This window comes from Rhinatrema bivittatum, chromosome 6 (assembly GCF_901001135.1).
Source record: "Rhinatrema bivittatum chromosome 6, aRhiBiv1.1, whole genome shotgun sequence".
In the NCBI taxonomy this organism is placed as follows: Eukaryota; Metazoa; Chordata; class Amphibia; order Gymnophiona; family Rhinatrematidae; genus Rhinatrema; species Rhinatrema bivittatum.
The window spans coordinates 332,292,116-332,309,063 of record NC_042620.1 but is presented as its reverse complement, the minus strand read 5'-3'; the positions used below and the strand labels follow the sequence as shown (position 1 = coordinate 332,309,063).

The window sequence follows — 16,948 nt, the reverse complement described above, 5'->3', positions numbered from 1 at the left end:
TGACTATTATGTCTATCATGGGTTATTTTTACTTTTTTGGTTTATGGACACGTGTTTTATTATATCGGCCCCTTATAATGCCGCAATACAGCAAAGCTGCTTATCTGTCACCGGTGTTCTCGGAAGCCAGCAATTCACCAGTCATGCAACTATGCTTGGCAAGAAAGAGACATTTCCAGAGCTTTCTGAAAAGGCTAAAAGCCTTTCAACGCCCATTTGTGGTAAAGCACAGGCGAAGAAAGGAAACCTATAAAAATGCTAAAATCCAATCTAAGGGAAAAACTGGGATGGAGGTTTTGGCCAAAGTCAGAAGAACAAAAAAAAGAGAAAAAGATCAATTCAGCAGCTCAGCAGAACCGCAGAGAAGAAAACCCACCCAACGGTTCCGGCAGATGAAAGGAACCGAGGGGAGGAACCAGAGAGCTGTGGCAGCACAAGAACACGGAGGCCTTTTTCAGATCATTCTGGAAGAATCTGTTCATTCAGCATCAAGTCACTTGTCCCCATACACGTGATGATGGTGAACAGCTCGTCTTCAGAGAGTATGGCTCTTAATTCACTGCTTTGTGGTCTCCCCTCTCTCTCCTCCACCTGAGGCTCTGGCTTTTCAATTTAGTAGGAGCCAGAAGACGTAGCTTGCAGGGAAACCCAATAACTGCACCTCTCCTGCAACAGCAGCACGGGCTACAAATGTTAGTAAAAATAGCACACATCCCACAAGAAAATTCTAGAATAAATACTACAAAGCTGAAACCTGCCTTCAACAGGAAGGACTTCCAACTGGGGCATACAGGATCCAGTCCTTCATAATCAGAAGGAACCTCAGGCTCTGGTGCCCCTGTGAATCCTCCAGAATCTGCACAAGAGAACGTCTGAAGATGTTCTTAGTTGCAGATAGCGGCTTTTTAATGCAATACGAACATTTGGGGGGGCATTTTAGAAAATGTTTTGAAGCATGCTGACTTATACCCACACACTTTCACCAGTGCCGCAAAGGGGAGGGGGCAGACACAGCAAAGTAAACACTGGGCTTTCATTTTGAAAGCCCCACAAGCGCTTCACCTCACGTCTGCAAAGTTGGTGGCGAGCTTTCCTTTTAATATTTGCTCGCAGTCCCCCAGTTTGAAAATGATCTCAGCGCTGCGTGAGGTGCAGGGTTAACATTGTAAGCTCATGTTACCTACGCCAGTGAAAAAGGGCTGAACAGGTTTCCTGGCTGAAGCACTGGGAGGGGCATTCGATAGCTCCGCTTACTGGTGATTATAAAGGTCCAAGTCTAGGAAGAGCCTCACTGGAGTTCTGAGTTGCAAAGTAAGAATCTTGCTTTATCCTTCCTGAGGCTTTTTCCCCTTCAAATATAAAGGATTGCCTTCCTCCCCCTACACCAGCTCCATTGTAGTATAAACTTGTTACATAATCTATGGCTCCTTTAATTATAGGTTTAAATAGTTTTGTTTTCCTTTTGATACAAAGATTAGAAAAATCCTCTATATGTCTGTGATTAAATGTTTTACCCAGCAGACTATTTGCCAGCATACTGGGATCTATACACTAAAATTTGCATTAAAATGTGATCGTAAGAGAGCTTCAGCTCCCACTGGCTTGGATCTTTCCGATTTCTTGGAGCAGGCTGCTTCTGAGATGGCGGACAGTGCTACTCTAGTGGTAGCTTTTGCTAAGGAGAGAGAGAACAGTGGTCTTGGCAAATTTTCTTTTTATTTAAAAACTGTGTCTTTTAATGGGTCAAAATATTTCTTTATTTCTTGATGCTGTGAAAGAAACGCCAGCTAGGGGAAGAATCTCTCTTTTGAAAAAAGCCAAGAGTTTTAGCTTTAGGTGCACAATTTTCATTGATATTCCCTTGTAAGTATGTTCTTAAGTTCCAAGGCGTTCAGCATGGTTTTTTGGATCCTATTCTATTGGACAATATATGCAAAACAGAGCTGCTCCAACTGGTATACGGAATCCCGGCCCATACACTTTGGTTGCTCCTAGCATGTATCAGTGGTTATCGCTACCTGTAACTCCATATTCACAGAGGTTCTCCCCATTGTGTGCTCTAATATGGCAGAATTCATAGAGATTTTTCTTGTACTGTCATTTTGAATGCATCTCGCTTTCCTGTATCAAGGTCTCTAGCTTAATATTGTTTGAAACTTAGTAAATAAAATGAAAGCAAATGTTTTAGCCTATACACACCAAAAATTGCAAATGTTTATCCAAGTGAAAACTCCTCCCCCCTTCCCCATTAATGTGGCTTAAAGCAGTGGTCCCCAACCCTGTCCTGGGGGCCCTCCAGCCCCCAGGACAATGAATATGCATGAGAGAAAATTTGCATGCATTGCCTCCTTAACATGCACATTTTCTCTCATGCATATTCGCTGTGGATATCCTGGTGGGCCCCCAGGACAGGGTTGGGGACCACTGGCTTAAAGGACTCTTGCTTATTTTTAGCTGACCAAAAAGGGGCAAAGGGAGTAAAATGCAGTTCCCCATGTGGCCCTGCCGGGGTACTTTGCCCTTGTAAATTTACATGTCTGTAAACATACCCCATGATCCCCGCAGGCCTCCGAATTCTGAATGGGCAATAAACACAGCACAGGGCTTCAATCAGTCACAGAAAGCAGCCTTTCCAACAATGTGCTCGGCCAGCCTTTAATGACAGGTTCCTCCAAGCCAGACTACGCTTTACAGCCTGCCTTAAACAGTCTTTGCCAAATGATCTTTGGGTCCTCTGAGAGCCTGGGAAGAGTTTGATGTATTTCTCCTATGAGTGTCAGCGAGTCCTGGAAGATAAAGAAGTCTCGTTATTTTCTTGGGAGCACCAACATACAGAACCTTCCAGTACGTCACACGGAGGCAAAGGCCATCATTAAAGATTTAGGACTCCAGTTTAAAAAAAAAAAAGAAAAGTGAGCAACATCTCTTGCTCGAGCCGTTGGCCAAGCTGCCAAGATTTTCAGATGGTCGCCATTTCTAAAATCAAGCTAACACCTGCACTAATAAATCCAGGCACAGCTAAAAAGCTGAGGGGGCGTTGGTGCAGACTCTGCGAGGTTTGCACCAATAATCAAAGCCAAACTACAGGCGCAAGTGTGTTTGATTACCTCCCGCCCCCCCACCGTAGAGATTTACTCCTGCTTTTTCTGTTACCTCACCTGCCTAAACCCCACCCGCAGGAATTCCTCCGAACAAGCTGGGTAACGTTACACGTGTCGCAGAACACCGCGTGGCCTTTTACACAAATCGAGGGTGGGCAGTTTTAGAGACTCCATTTCCGCAGGTAAAACAGCCTGGGGCTTAGAGAATTGCCCTCAGTGGGGGTCATTTTGCAGCTGACTGCCCTGATGCAAAGTTCACGGGTAGGTTGTACCTAAAGATTTGACACTAATTTTCAAAAGGGAAAATAGGTTGATGTTCCCTTTGTAAATGTGTGGGGGTGGCCAGAAAAGCCACCCCCACACATTTACGTCCAGATCCTGGCGCATCCAGGGTTGATCTCACAGCAGCACCGGTGCCAGTGCTGCTGTCGCTTGTGTAAACTTACGCTGCCAAGGCTGCTGTCAGAGAAACTAAAGACGCGCCGGGAGCTGCACAATTGTTCTGAGCTCCCGGCTGTGGTAAAGGGTTTGGGGAGGAGGTCAGGGCGGGCTGGGAGGAGAGGAAAGTGGGGGAAGAGTGATCTTCTGGAGTGGGATTTCCATTTCATTATATTTAGCCAATTCAGGGTTGGGGGGATGTGGGCGGCATGAGGGGAGGGAGGATCAGCCACAAAGGGCGGACATTGGTTTCACTGGGGTGGGGCTGGGGCCTTGGGCCTACAAGCCCACTCTTTATTATTTTCAATTTGGTATTCTTCCTAACCAGTTATACTCCTTGAATACAGCCGATTGATGTTATCAGGGAACTTGTACCCAATAAAGCACAGTTGCTTACCTGTAACAGGTGTTCTCCTAGGACAGCAGGATGGTAGTCCTCACATATGGGTGACATCAACAGATGGAGCCCATCATGGAAAATGTCTGTCAAAGTTTCTAGAAACTTTGCTGGCACACTGAGCATGCCACTATCCGCACAGCCACGCGGGGCCTATTTTCAGCCATGTAAGTAGATATGATAAAAACAAAATCAACTAGAAGAACTCAACTCTGCGGGACGGCGGTTGGAATTCCTGAGGACTGACATCCTGCTGTCCTAGGAGAACACCTGTTACAGGAAAGCAATTGCGCTTTCTCTAGGACAAGCAGGATGGTAGTCCTCACACATGGTTGAATCCCTAGCTCGAGGCTGGACCCGACTCAAGGGAACCAACAGATACCGAAACAGGTGCCAACGCGCACAACAACAGAGGTGCTAGTGGTGACCTCAGGGACAGGCTGAACAAAAAAAAAAAAAAAAATCAGGGGCCCCAGTGGAAGAGTTGGGTTCACAGCTGAAAAAGGTTGCGCAGGTCAGACTGGCCAAATCTGCTATCCCGTCGGCCATCCCTGTCCAGACAATAATGCGCAGTGAAAGTGTGGAGGTCGCCATGGCCCTTATGGAGTGTGCCATGGCAGGATACTCCAGGTGTAGGCCCACCTGACCATTGCAGAAAGAAATACAGTCTGCTATCCAGGTGGAAAGAGTCTGCTTGGTAATGGCCCTACCCAGCCGATTGGAGTCAAACGAGACAAAAAGTTGGGTAGACAGCCTGGGGCCCGCCGTACAGTCCAAGTAGAAGTCCAGGGCCTCTTGCAATCCAGTGTGTGAAGCGCTCTTTCCCCCGGGCCGGCATGGGGTCAGGGGAAGAATGTAGGCAGCACAACGAACTGGTTAAGATGGAAATCGGTAACCACCTTGGGCAGAAATGAAGGTTGCTTGCCCATTACCACCCTGTCATGATAGAATCTACTCTAGGGAGAATAAGTCACTAACTCATGCAGTTCACTGACCCTGCGCGCTGATGTGACCGCCAGTAGGAAGACTACCTTCCATGTCAGATGCTTGAGAGTGCAAGAACGCAATGGCTCAAATGCAGTTTCATCAGCTGGGCCAGGACCATGTTCAGGTCCCATGAGACTGCAGGGGGCTGCAGTGGAGGCCTCAATTGAAGAAGCCCTCGCATGAATTGCCCCACAATAGTTTGCAAGAGACGGGTGAACCATCCACTTCTTGATGGTACGTCCCTATGGCGCTGAGGTGCACCCGCATAGAGTTAGTTTTAAGACCCCCCTCCGAGAGGGGCAGAAGATAGCTCAGGAAGTATTGAGACCCTTCTTCTCGCACCAAATGGTGAATCTCTTCCACTTCAACGAGTAAGAATTCAGAGTGGAAGGCTTCCTGGAAGCCACCAGGACCCTTCCACGTCCTCTGACAGAGCCAGGGATTGCAGGATCAACCTCTCAACATTCACGCCTTGAGAGACAGGGCACGGAGGTTGGGGTGGTGCAGTCTGCCCTGGTCCTGGGAGAGGAGGTCCAAAGCCGTCCCCAGAGGCACTGGGTTTCATCTGGCCAGTTGCCTCAGAAGAGAGAACCATACCTGTCATGGCCAATGCGGGGCAATAAGGATCATGGATCTCCATTCTTGGCGAACTTTCAGGAGGGTCTTCCACACCAATGGAAAAGGCAGATAGGCATACAGGAGGCCCGTCCCTCAATGGATCACAAAGGCGTCCATGGGCAGCACTTCGCCTGATCTGATCAGAGAGCAGTATTGGGGCACCTTTGTGTTGTTGGGGGAGGTGAACAGATCTACATCCAAGGTCCCCCAGAGATGGAAGAGTCGATCCGCCACCTCCTAGAGACTACTCATGGGGTTGGAAGGTGCGGCTCAGCCGGTCCGCCAGGGTGTTCTGAGTGCCCGCGAGGTACACTGCTAGGAGAAGCATTCCCTGCGCCAGTGCCCAACTCCAGATTTGTACTGCCTCCTGACACAGGAGGAAGGACCTGGTACTTCTTTATATACCATATGGCCACTTGGTTGATTGTCCAAACAAGGACGACCTTGTGGGCCAAGTGGTCTCAGAAGGTCCATAGGGTATACCAGATCGCCCTCAATTCCAGGAGGTTATCTGGCACTGTGACTCCCGCGCGGTCCATAGCCCCTGGGTCAGAGGCCATTGACGAAGGCTCCCCACCCCAGTTGGGACATGTTTGTGGTCAGTACAACCTGAGGCGAGGGCGCCCGAAAAGGAACACCGCATTCCAGAGTGAGGTGAGACATCCATCAAGACAGGGAGGTCCTGAGCGGTGGAGACACCCGAATATGGACCTGAAGGCCTGAGTGGCCTGTCACAATTGGGAGCACAGGGACCACTGGGTGCGCATATGAAGACAGACAAAGGGAGTAACATGCACAGCTGCGGCCATATGCCCCAAGAATGTAACATGCGCTGCACCGAAACCAGTCTGCTCTCCTGGACTTCCTTTGCTAAGGAGGCCAATGCACATGCTCTGTCGTGAAACAAGAAGGCCTTGGCCTGTGACACATCCAGGATGTCTCCGATGAAAGCCAGCTGCGACGAGGGGTGGAGGTTTGACTTCAGGTATTTGATAAGAATCCCAGATGCTCAAAGATCTGAATGTTGGTGTGCAGTGCCCCCCACTTGCATGTTGCTCTGCACCATCCAGTCGTCCAGGTATGGAAAAACCTGGACTCCAAGCTGGTGCAAATAAGCCCCCACCAAGGCGAGAGACTTTGTGAACACTTGTGGTGCAGAGGAGAGGCCGAATGGAAGCACACGGTATTGATAATGTTGAAGCCCCACCACAAAGCGAAGATATCTCCTGTGATTTGGGAGAATCGCGATGTGTGTATACACGTCCTTTAGGTTGAGGGAGCAAAGCCAGTCCCCTTGGTTCAGCAGAAGAATTATGTTGCCCAAGGATACCATCTTGAACTTTTCCTTTTTTATGAATCTGTTCAAGGCTCGCAAATCCAGAATGGGTTGAAGGTCTCCCGTTTTCTTTGGAATCAAAAAGTAGTGGGAATAAAAACTCTGACCCTGCTGCTCCTAGAGACTGGTTCCACCGCCCTGGCCTGAAGAAGGGCCAAGAATACCCTTTGAAGCAACTCTGGATGCGAGACAGGAACTCACTGCGGGCTCAGGGGAAAATCCGGTGGAGTGTCCACAACATTCAGCCGACAACCTCGTCTAATAACAGACAGGACCCAGCGGTCTGACGTCATGGTGGCCCACCAGTCCATGTAAAGGTGGAGCCAGCCCCAACCGGGAGGTCCCCTGGCACTGGAAGAAATGGCTGGCATATGCTCCCTCATTGCCAGTCAAAATCCCATAATGGGACTAGCCTAAGGAGCTGACTGTGGGCGCGGGCCCCACTGCTGGTAGGATCTGCCCCTAGTGTTCACTGTTTTGGCCTGGTGCGTGGGGCCGGAGAGAAGTACTTTCTAGGCCTGTAGAAAGGCCTCCTCAGGCCCGGGCGGAGCCACCGCTTGGAAGAGGCTAGTGATGCAGAGGGTTCAGTGGACAGATGCTGGAGTGCCACCGCCTCCTTGACCTTGTCACCAAAAAGGTTATCCCGGGTACAAGATAAATCTGCTAGCTGGTCCTGGGCCTCAGGATGAAGGTCCTTTGGGCTCCTTGAGGCCACCTGGAGAGGTGGGGCACAGAGCTCCAGGCATGGTCTTAGGCATAGGCACCGGGAGGCTCGGTGGGACCAAGGAACTCAGGGCTAGGCCCTGGCCCTAGGGCGCCAAGCATGGTGCCGAGAGACCTCGCAGTGCGGATGGCACCAACAGTCCTTCATCTCTGAGGAATATCCGACTAGGACCAACTCGGATGCCTTGTGCTTCGGGGTCCTACAAGGTACCGAGCGATCACGAGGCACTGGCATCAACTGGCTTGGGCAGACACTGAAGAGGATGTCGAGGCTGTCCAGCAACGCCTCCAGCCCAGTTACCGCAGTCGGCATTGGTATCAGTGCAGGAGCTGGCTGCAAGGGAGTCGGCGAAGGCACTGGAATTGGGGAATGCACTGGCATCAGTGGCAGGGCCACCGGCTACCACTCGCGCAAAGCGCTTTCTACTGCCAGGCGCACCCAACGCTCCAAATCCTTCTCGAAGGCCTCGGCCAACAGCAGAGGCTGAGAGGAGGGCTGGGCTCGACTCCTCTCCGGAGCCCCGAGGAGAGTTGATGGCCGGCACTGGAATAAGTGTGAATGGCCCCGGACCACCGACATCGAGAGAGAATAGGGCCTCCTCGTGTCTAGGCCGCTTATGCAGCAAGGCGACAGCGCCATGGTCCTCACCGGCCCAGACCAATGCTTGGATGGAGACCGGTGTCGATGTTTGCAAGATCTCCCGTGGTGCTCAGCCCGGTCCTTCCCTAGTGCCAAGGACGATGAATCAGATGTCTGGGACTTCGAGGACACAGACCAGCCGATCCCCAGAGCCCCCCCCTCCCGCTCCAAAAGATTCACGGGAGGGGTGGAGACCAGGGCATCTAGGTTAATCGATTCCCCCCAGTCCCGAGGCATCGAGGATGCCGATTGCATGCGAAGGGTCAGACTTACCCCAAACTGAAGACCTTTTCCGTTTTATCCAGCCTTGCCCACCAGCACTTCAGGGTCATCTGAGCACACAAGTCGCAGCTGCGGACATCGTGCAATGCCCCCAGGCAGAGGATGCACAATTCATGTGGATCCACTAGTCATATAGTTCGGGGGCACTGGTATATATAAGTTCACAGTATACTCTGGTATAGACGGTAGCTTGAGGCCGCCATGAGGCACGTAGAGACCACAAGTGCACGATGACTGGTGGATATGAAAAGAGGATGAAAAAATTACTCACCGACCGCAAGAACTCAAGAGGACCGAGAGAGAGACCCAGCACAGGGAAAAAAGGCAGAAATTATTCATGAAAAAAAAAAAAACTAGTTTTCCCTCACAAAAAGGCACGAGCTCCACCTCCGCAGAAAAGAAAGGACCGAAGAGAGACCCCGCAAGAATGCGTGGATAGTGGCATGCTGGGCATGCTCAGTGTGCCAGCCTAAGTTTATAGAAACTTTGACAGACGTTTTCCATGCCGGGCTCCATCTGATGATGTCACCCACCTGTGAGGACTACAATCCTGCTTGTCTTAGGAGAACTTTAACCCTGCTGCTAGCTACATCTTCAATTAGTAGAATAAGTTATTTGGCTAACAACTCCATCCAGGAACACTCCCAAAATACTTACCTGGATGCATTTTTTCTGAGTAATGACTTATCCAACTAAAATGGTCCCAGATAAGTGCTGATGACCTCTTTGTGTTTTAACTCTGAAGAGAAGGAACCTGTAAACCAGACACCTAGCCCTGCAGATGTAAGCCAGGACATCCTTGCTCTCTGTTAAAATGTATACTACAATAGAGCCCGGCCATTAAATCCTGGAGTGGAGAGGCTTACTGGCAGGTGACCCAAAAACCTGCCACCCGGGCAGCATGACTGGGGACAGCAGAGACCGCAACGGACATGTTCTTTCTTTTCCTTAAACAACGAGGACAATTTTGTGTTTAACAACAATGTGACTTCTTCACTAGAGCTGAAACACTCCAAAATAGCCTTGTGTAAATGGACTTACTCTGACAAAAATCTCTTCTTCTATTTTCTCACGAAGGAGAATTGTCTGCATTGCTGTTTTCCTTCGTCTGAGGAACTCTATTTTTGCCAGCTCTCCCTTTTTTCTGCAACAATCGGGACACTTGGAGGGCTGGTGCATTTTAATATCCGCCACCTGGGTGAAAAATAAGAAATAAAAAATCAATGCAACAAGGGGGGAATGCAGCATTAAAAATCAGAAGTCTGCTGCTGCCTCTTGTACTGTCACAAGTCCTACTCCACACGCAGACGTCAACCTCCTTCCCTCCATCACTAAGGTCTCTCTGTGCCTGTCCAAGCCTGCTCGAACTTTCCCCCTGTTTTGGTTCTGATCTCTGCGTGAAGTCGGATCCAGGTGTCCAGCATCCTCACTTTAAAAAAAAGAAAAAAAGGTATTTCCGTGCATTCCTTTGGATCCTCCTCCTCCTCGTGCATTCCTTTGGATCCTCCTCCTCATATCCCATCACCCCCCTACCAATCCCGCACTCACAATTGACTCTGCTATCAAGATTCCTGATGCACATCCCTGCGCAAGGAACCTGGGGGTCCTAATCGACCAACAACTGAACTTCAAAAAACATATCAGTGCCATACTCAAAGAGGGTTTCTTCAAACTTAAAGTCTTAAAAAACCTGAAACCTCTCCTTCACGCCAGTGACTTCCGCACTGTCGTCCAGGCTACACTGGCATCCAAGATGGATTACTGTAACTCCCTCTTTCTTGGCCTACCCTACTCCTCCTTAAAGCCCCTCCAAATGCTACAGAACACTGTAGCCAGAACCCTCTCCAACGCTCACAAATACGACCATATTTCCCCTATACTGAAGGACCTACACTGGCTCCCTATTCCCTCCCGCATCCTCTTTAAATCCCTGACCATTATACATAAAGCCTTATATTCCCATCACTCCAACTGGCTGGCAGATCCCCTCCAATTTGCCTGCTCGAATCAGCCGACAAGGACCACTAACAAAGGGTCCCTCCATGTGCCATCCCTAAAGAAAGTGCACCTCACAGCTACAAGGGATCAGGCGCTCTCCATTGCTGGACCTATGCACTGGAACTCACTCCCAACCCACCTCAGACTTGAACCTTGCATCACCAGATTCAGAGCCCAGCTCAAAACCTGGCTATTCAAACAAGCCTTTCCCCAACACCCTTGATGAATATTGAATTGTGATGGATCATGCCCTGAATTTGACTATGACCTTGTTCTTATGACATTATAGTTCACTTGTTGTTTGTTCCTATGCTTCTCTGCTCTCCTTATGGTTTTTTGTACCCCTTACCCTTCCCCTGTTACTTGTAATTTCCGTTGCTTTTGTTCTATGTAAACCGAGGTGATGTTTCGACTAACATCGGTATAGAAGACTTTTAAATAAGTAAATAAAATAAATAAATCCTCCTTCCCTTCAGCTTAAAAAAAAAGCAGAGACTTTTGCACTGGTAAGCAGCAGTATATTGGTTCATAACCTTGAAGGAGGAGTGCCCAGTTAAATATCTCAGGGCTCTGTGCTAAGGCTAGGTCCTTTCAATATCTTTAACAACCGTGCACGGGAAAAAATAAACTTATTCGCAGATGATAAAAACAAAAATCTGTAACAGGATGGATGCACTTGAAAAAAAAAATTGGGCATTTCGAAGCAGCGCTTCAGTGCCAAAAAAAAAAAAAGTGTAAAACCATGCACATGGGGGCATAAAAATCCATTCACTAGTTACCAATTAGAAAGGCAAGAACTGGTGACTCTTACACAGGAAAGGGATCAAGGAGCACTCTCTTGGATGACCTGAAGGCTGCCAGTCAACGTAATAACGCCACAAGGGAAAGCTCACAGGATACTCTGGGGCATAGAGAGAGATATCATTAGCAGGAAAAAAAAATAAAAAGAGGTAATGCTACCTCTCTGAGATTCCACCTTGAATCTTCAGTGTTAAAGGTCACTGAAAGGATGGAAATGGATCAGAGAAAGGCTATCAAAATGGTACAGAACCTAGAACACCACCAGGATGGAGGAAAGAATGGAACGGAGGAATACGATAGAAACATGCAAATATTTAATACTAGTTCAGAAAGTTACACATTTATTTAGACAAAGAAATGCAAGCACAAGACTTGTGTCCTCTGATGCTCTTGGGAGCGGTACTGGTAGAAATTACATTCCTGGTCGGGACAGGTCTCAAGAGCAGGGTCAGACACAGAGTGGACCTGGGACCTCCAAGCTGGGGGGTTGTTCACCTAAAAATTATCTCAACAAAGAAATAAAGCAGAAGAGGGTCAGCCCCATGACTCGCTGGCCGTGTTGCCCACCACTATGCAAAGGAACCAGAGTTGGATTGTCAGCTCAGTTCTTCTGCTTCCTGTGTGGTTCTCAGCCCCAGGAGGAGGGAGCAGAGATGTGTAGGCCCGGAAAAAAAACCCCCCAGTAAAATCTGGGGAAAACACATTTTATCCCTTAGGCTAGAAGTAGAAACACTGGAAATTTTCCAAGTGTTTTTCCCAGGTCTCCACATTTCTAGGAAGGACCCAGTAGCCATAGTTAGGGCTTATGGATTGGAAGGTTTCAGAAGGAACCACCGACCAAGGACTGAGATAAATCGAGAAGGGATATAAAATAAGAGCATAAGACTTGCCATACTGGGTTAGACCAAAGATCCATCAAGCCCAGTATCCTATTTCCAATGGTGGCCAAGCCAGGTGACAAGAACCTGGCAGGATCCCAAGGGGTAGAGAGATTCCAAGCTGCTTATCCCAGGGATAAGCAGTGGATTTCTGCAACTTTCCCTTAATAACAGTTAGTGGATTTTCCTCCAGGAAGTTGTCCAAACCTAATACACTAAAACCTTTCACCACATCCTCTGGCAACAAATTCCAAAGCTTAATTATGTGCTGAGTACAAAAATATTTTCTCTTATTAGTTTTAAATGTATTTCCCAGTAACTTCGTTCCCCCTGGTCTTTGTACTTTTTAAAAGAATAAACAACTGATTAACGTTTACTCGTTCCATTCCACTACACTCATTTTATAGACCTCTATCATATCTTCCCTCAGCTGTCTCTTCTCCAAGCTGAAGAGGTTAGGACTCTTCAGCTTGGAGAAGAGACAGCTGAGGGAAGATATGATAGAGGTCTATAAAATGAGTGTAGTGGAATGGAACGAGTAAACGTTAATCAGTTGTTTATTCCCCTATGAAGAAAGGCTGAAGAGTCCTAACCTCTTCAGCCTTTCTTCATAGGGGAATTGCTCCATCCCCTTTATTATCTTGGTCACCTTTCTCTAATTCTGCTATATCTTTTTTGAGATGTGGTGACCAGAACTGCACACAATACTCAAGATGAAGTTGCAGAGACATTATGATATTCTCTGTTTTATTCTCCATTCCTGTCCTAATAATCCCCAGCATTCTGTTTGTGTATGATATATGAACACAAGATGAGGATGCACCATGGAGTGATACAGAGGCATTATGATATTCTCTGTTTTATTCCCCATTCCTTTCCTAATAATCCCCAGCATTCTGTTTGTGTATGATATATGAACACAAGATGAGGATGCACCATGGAGTGATACAGAGACATTGTGATATTCTCTGTTTTATTCTCCATTCCTTTCCTAATAATCCCCAGCATTCTGTTTGTGTATGATATATGAACACAAGAAGAGGATGCACCATGGAGTGATACAAAGGCATTATGATATTCTCTGTTTTATTCTCCATTCCTTTCCTAATAATCCCCAGCATTCTGTGTGTGTATGATATATGAACACAAGATGAGGATGCACCATGGAGTGATACAGAGGCATTATGATATTCTCTGTTTTATTCTCCATTCCTTTCCCAATAATCCTGAGCTTTCTATTCGCTTTCTTGGCTGCTGCTGCACACTGAGCAGAAGATTTCAACGCATTTTCAGCAATGACTCCTAGATCCTTTTCCTGAGTGGTGATTCCTAATGTGGAACCTTGCATTTATGTACCTGGATGAGTCGACATCACGAAATACAGAAATTAAAGCAAATTGCATCTGCATCAACCTGGCAGAAAGGCTTGTATTTTAAATTGCTTTTTCTGTTGGCAGGTACTATCCTTTCCCACGGTAGTGTCTTATGTCAGGTAAAAATTCATTACTTCAATAATTACTCTAGCATTGTCTTTCTTTTGTAATAAGAAAAAACGGAAGCACATATTCCATGATTTGCCAAGGGCCAAAGGACTTGATTAAACTATAAAATATTTATTCTGCTCTTGTTTTTCCTGTATTGGAGGAGCAGCCGCAGTGGGCTGAGAAACAGGAAACAGGTTCAAATCCCACCGACAGTCCTTGTGATGTTGGGCAAGACATTTCACCCTCCCCTTGCCACCGTTACAAACTTGGGGGCCAATGTAATTAACTGAGGATTAAAAGTGTGCACTGAAATTCAGTGCACTCTTTCTTCTCACCCAAGTTCATATTTGTTAAACTCCGGATGCACTAAGCTAATGGTCTGCTAGTGCATGGGTGTTAAAAATGCACACAAACCAAAAAATGTGCACAAAGAAAAGGTTTACAGGGGAATTTGCAAAGGAGTTGCACATGGAAAAAAAAACGCTTTGAAAATTCAATGGCGTGTACTGTAGCAATTTTCAAAAGCTCACTTCCATAGGTAAAGTGTGAAACCCGGTTTTAAGCATGTAAATGCTTTTGAAAATCAGGCCCTTAGAGCGCAGGAAAAACAATGATTTCTGCACAAAAAAAGAAGTTGCATTTTGTGCACAAAGTATGCTGCCTGCGAATAAAATACCGGCACGCTAGCTTCTGCCCACAGCCTGACACTAGTGCCGGGAACCTTAGTCCACCTCTGACCAGGAGTAAAATCTCCAGCGCTGAGAAACCCTGAGTTAAGCTAGGGCACCTCTCTGCAATTGGGGGGTAACAGTTAATGCCTTCATGCACAAAACTTCTTGCTGCATCAGGAGAACAGTCTGCACACAAAGAAACGCGCGCACAACTGCGAGCAAAATGTTTACCTCTGATGAGCGCCCCGTATTACGTTGGGTTCTTAGATTGTAAGCCCTGCAGGACAGGGAAATATCCCCGGGCCTGAATCTGTAACTGGACTTACACTCAGATTTGGACAGGCGAATAATTAAATTCAAATCCTGTAACCCCCCTGTGTTCAGTGGGATTACCGGTACAAGCTAGAGCCCGCTAGCTGAGAGGTTTCTCGTGAGCGTTTCCCCCACCTCAGAACTTATGAAGGTGAACGGGAATGAGAAGATGAGTGTTGGGACCGTGATTCCTCTTAAAATGGAAATCTTCTTCTGCAACTGATCCCGACCCAAATGTTTGAGTCACAATCACTTTAGACGACACCAGCCCATGGGGTGCGAAAGTCCGTCAAACGCGACCCTTTCTGAAATGGCCACAGCTCAAAGACCATCGGTGAGAGACTTTTTGATGTCAAGATCTCTTTGATGGGAACAGGACAGAAGGTTATAGGATATAAAATAATATGTATTCTGTAAGTTAATGAGTGCTTTTATGCGCGGTGTTTGGGACGGATGACGGCGACTTTCCTGTATCCTAGCACAAGGCTCTTGCAGCACCAATTCCACTTCTCAATCACAAGGCAAATAATAAACCTCCGGAAAAGTTGATTTCATTACAATTTGCTTTAAAGCTGTAATGTAATTGTAATTACATTTTGTTCCATTTCCTACTTGAACAGTGGAACTGTTTAAAATGCCTTCCAAATGCTCTGCCTGTGGCTACTTCCTTGTGTGCGATTTGAAATGGAAAAAAAAAAAAAAGTTATGTATTTTTGGCTCCATGCGGCTGAGAGTCTCCTGTTATAACCCAATGTCCGACCTCAAACTGGAGTCCAATCAACACCCTGCTTACTGTCGGAAAGACAGGAGTTAAACATATAAAAAATGCATGCCTGCAACCTATTATGAACTTAATTTGGTAAGAAAAAGCAAAGTTAACTGCTGCAGTTAGCGACATATTAGAACTCTATGCAAAATGTGGTTATTTAAATATGTTTCTTGCATGTACATTTGTTTAACTAGGATCTCATCCCTTCTACATCAGCTGACACTATTGCATATCATGTTACTATTACAAATGGTGCCCAGACTCTTTCATACCTATTACCGACCCCTCTCTCTCTCAAACTTTACCCAACCTATCCAATTCTGTACAATTCCCTGGGTTTTTCATAGTTTTGCTCCCGTTATCCTAGTGGCCAAAAGCAATTTTTGCATCAAAATGTCACTGTGCTGGTGTATTCCCTCAAATATCCCAAGAAAAATAAAGTGGGAACAGCTGGACATCGCATTTCAACTTTGCTGCCCTTCCAACAGGAACCCTCTGTTGGAAGGGCAGTTCACAAACTAAAGAAATTAGACAAAATTCATGGATATACAGTGGTTATAGAAAATCTACACACCCCCTACCAAACTGTTCACCTTTTGTTGCCTTTTAGCCTGGAATTAAAATGCACTAAGCCAGTGATCATTCCATGTGTCTACACATCCTGCCCCATAGCTACCAAGTGAAAAATACATTCCATATTCCTTAGAAAGTGAAGGAGAAATAAAAACACTGACTAGCGTGGCTGGATAAGTGTCCAACCCTCACCCATAACCAATCACCAATCAAAAGCACTCACCAAGTAAATTGACCCCCACCTGTTTAAAACTGTACTGCATCGCATGATGACAGGGTACATTCAGTAGCTCCTGTTGGTTCTCTCTGCTGGGTAGTGCATTTCAGAGCAAAGACCCAACCATGAGTACCAAGGAACTGTCAAAAAATCTCTGGGACAAAGTTATGGAAAGGCACAGATCTGGAAATGGATATAAAAGATTTGCAAAGTCCTTGAATATCCCTTGGAGCATGATCAAGATGATTATCAAGTAGAAGGTGAATGGCACCAGCAAGAATCTGCCCAGATCACGGATGGTAAACTCCAGTCCTCGAGTGCCACAAACAGGCCAGGTTTTCAGGATATCTACAATGAATATGCATGAGAAAGATTTGCATGCACTGCCTCCATTGTATGCAGATCTCTCTCATGCATATTCATTGGGGATATCCTGAAAATCTGGCCTGTCTGTGGCACTCGAGGACTGGAGTTTGCCATCCCTGGCCTAGATCAAGCCATCCCTCCAAAGTGGACCTACAAGGAAGAGATGGCATGGGAAGGCAACCAATGGCAACTCTGAAAGAGCTATAGTGCTGCCATGATTAAGACTGGTCAAAAGTATGCAAGTGATAATATCTCAAGCACTCCACAAGTCTGGCGTGTGTGCTACGGTGGCAAGAAATCCCACCCTGAATCCTGTATGAAGTATGCAAAGGAACACTCAGGGGAGGCTGTAGCCAT

The 16,948-nt window shown here is 46.9% G+C and overlaps 1 protein-coding gene across 5 annotated transcripts in view; it reads right to left on the bottom strand.

Moving 5' to 3' along the window:
- Positions 1–2,629: 2,629 nt before the first annotated feature.
- C6H8orf48 (chromosome 6 C8orf48 homolog) overlaps positions 2,630–16,948 on the bottom strand; it is an 89,818-nt gene continuing 75,499 nt past the window's right edge. For all 5 annotated transcript variants that reach the window (XM_029607707.1, XM_029607709.1, XM_029607708.1 and 2 more), the window contains 2 exons: positions 9,564–9,716; positions 2,630–2,786 (listed from right to left, as the gene is read on the bottom strand). In XM_029607707.1, the coding sequence (XP_029463567.1) occupies positions 2,682–2,786; positions 9,564–9,716 (258 nt within the window). In that variant the 3' untranslated portion in view covers positions 2,630–2,681. The remainder of the gene's footprint in view (positions 2,787–9,563; positions 9,717–16,948) is intronic.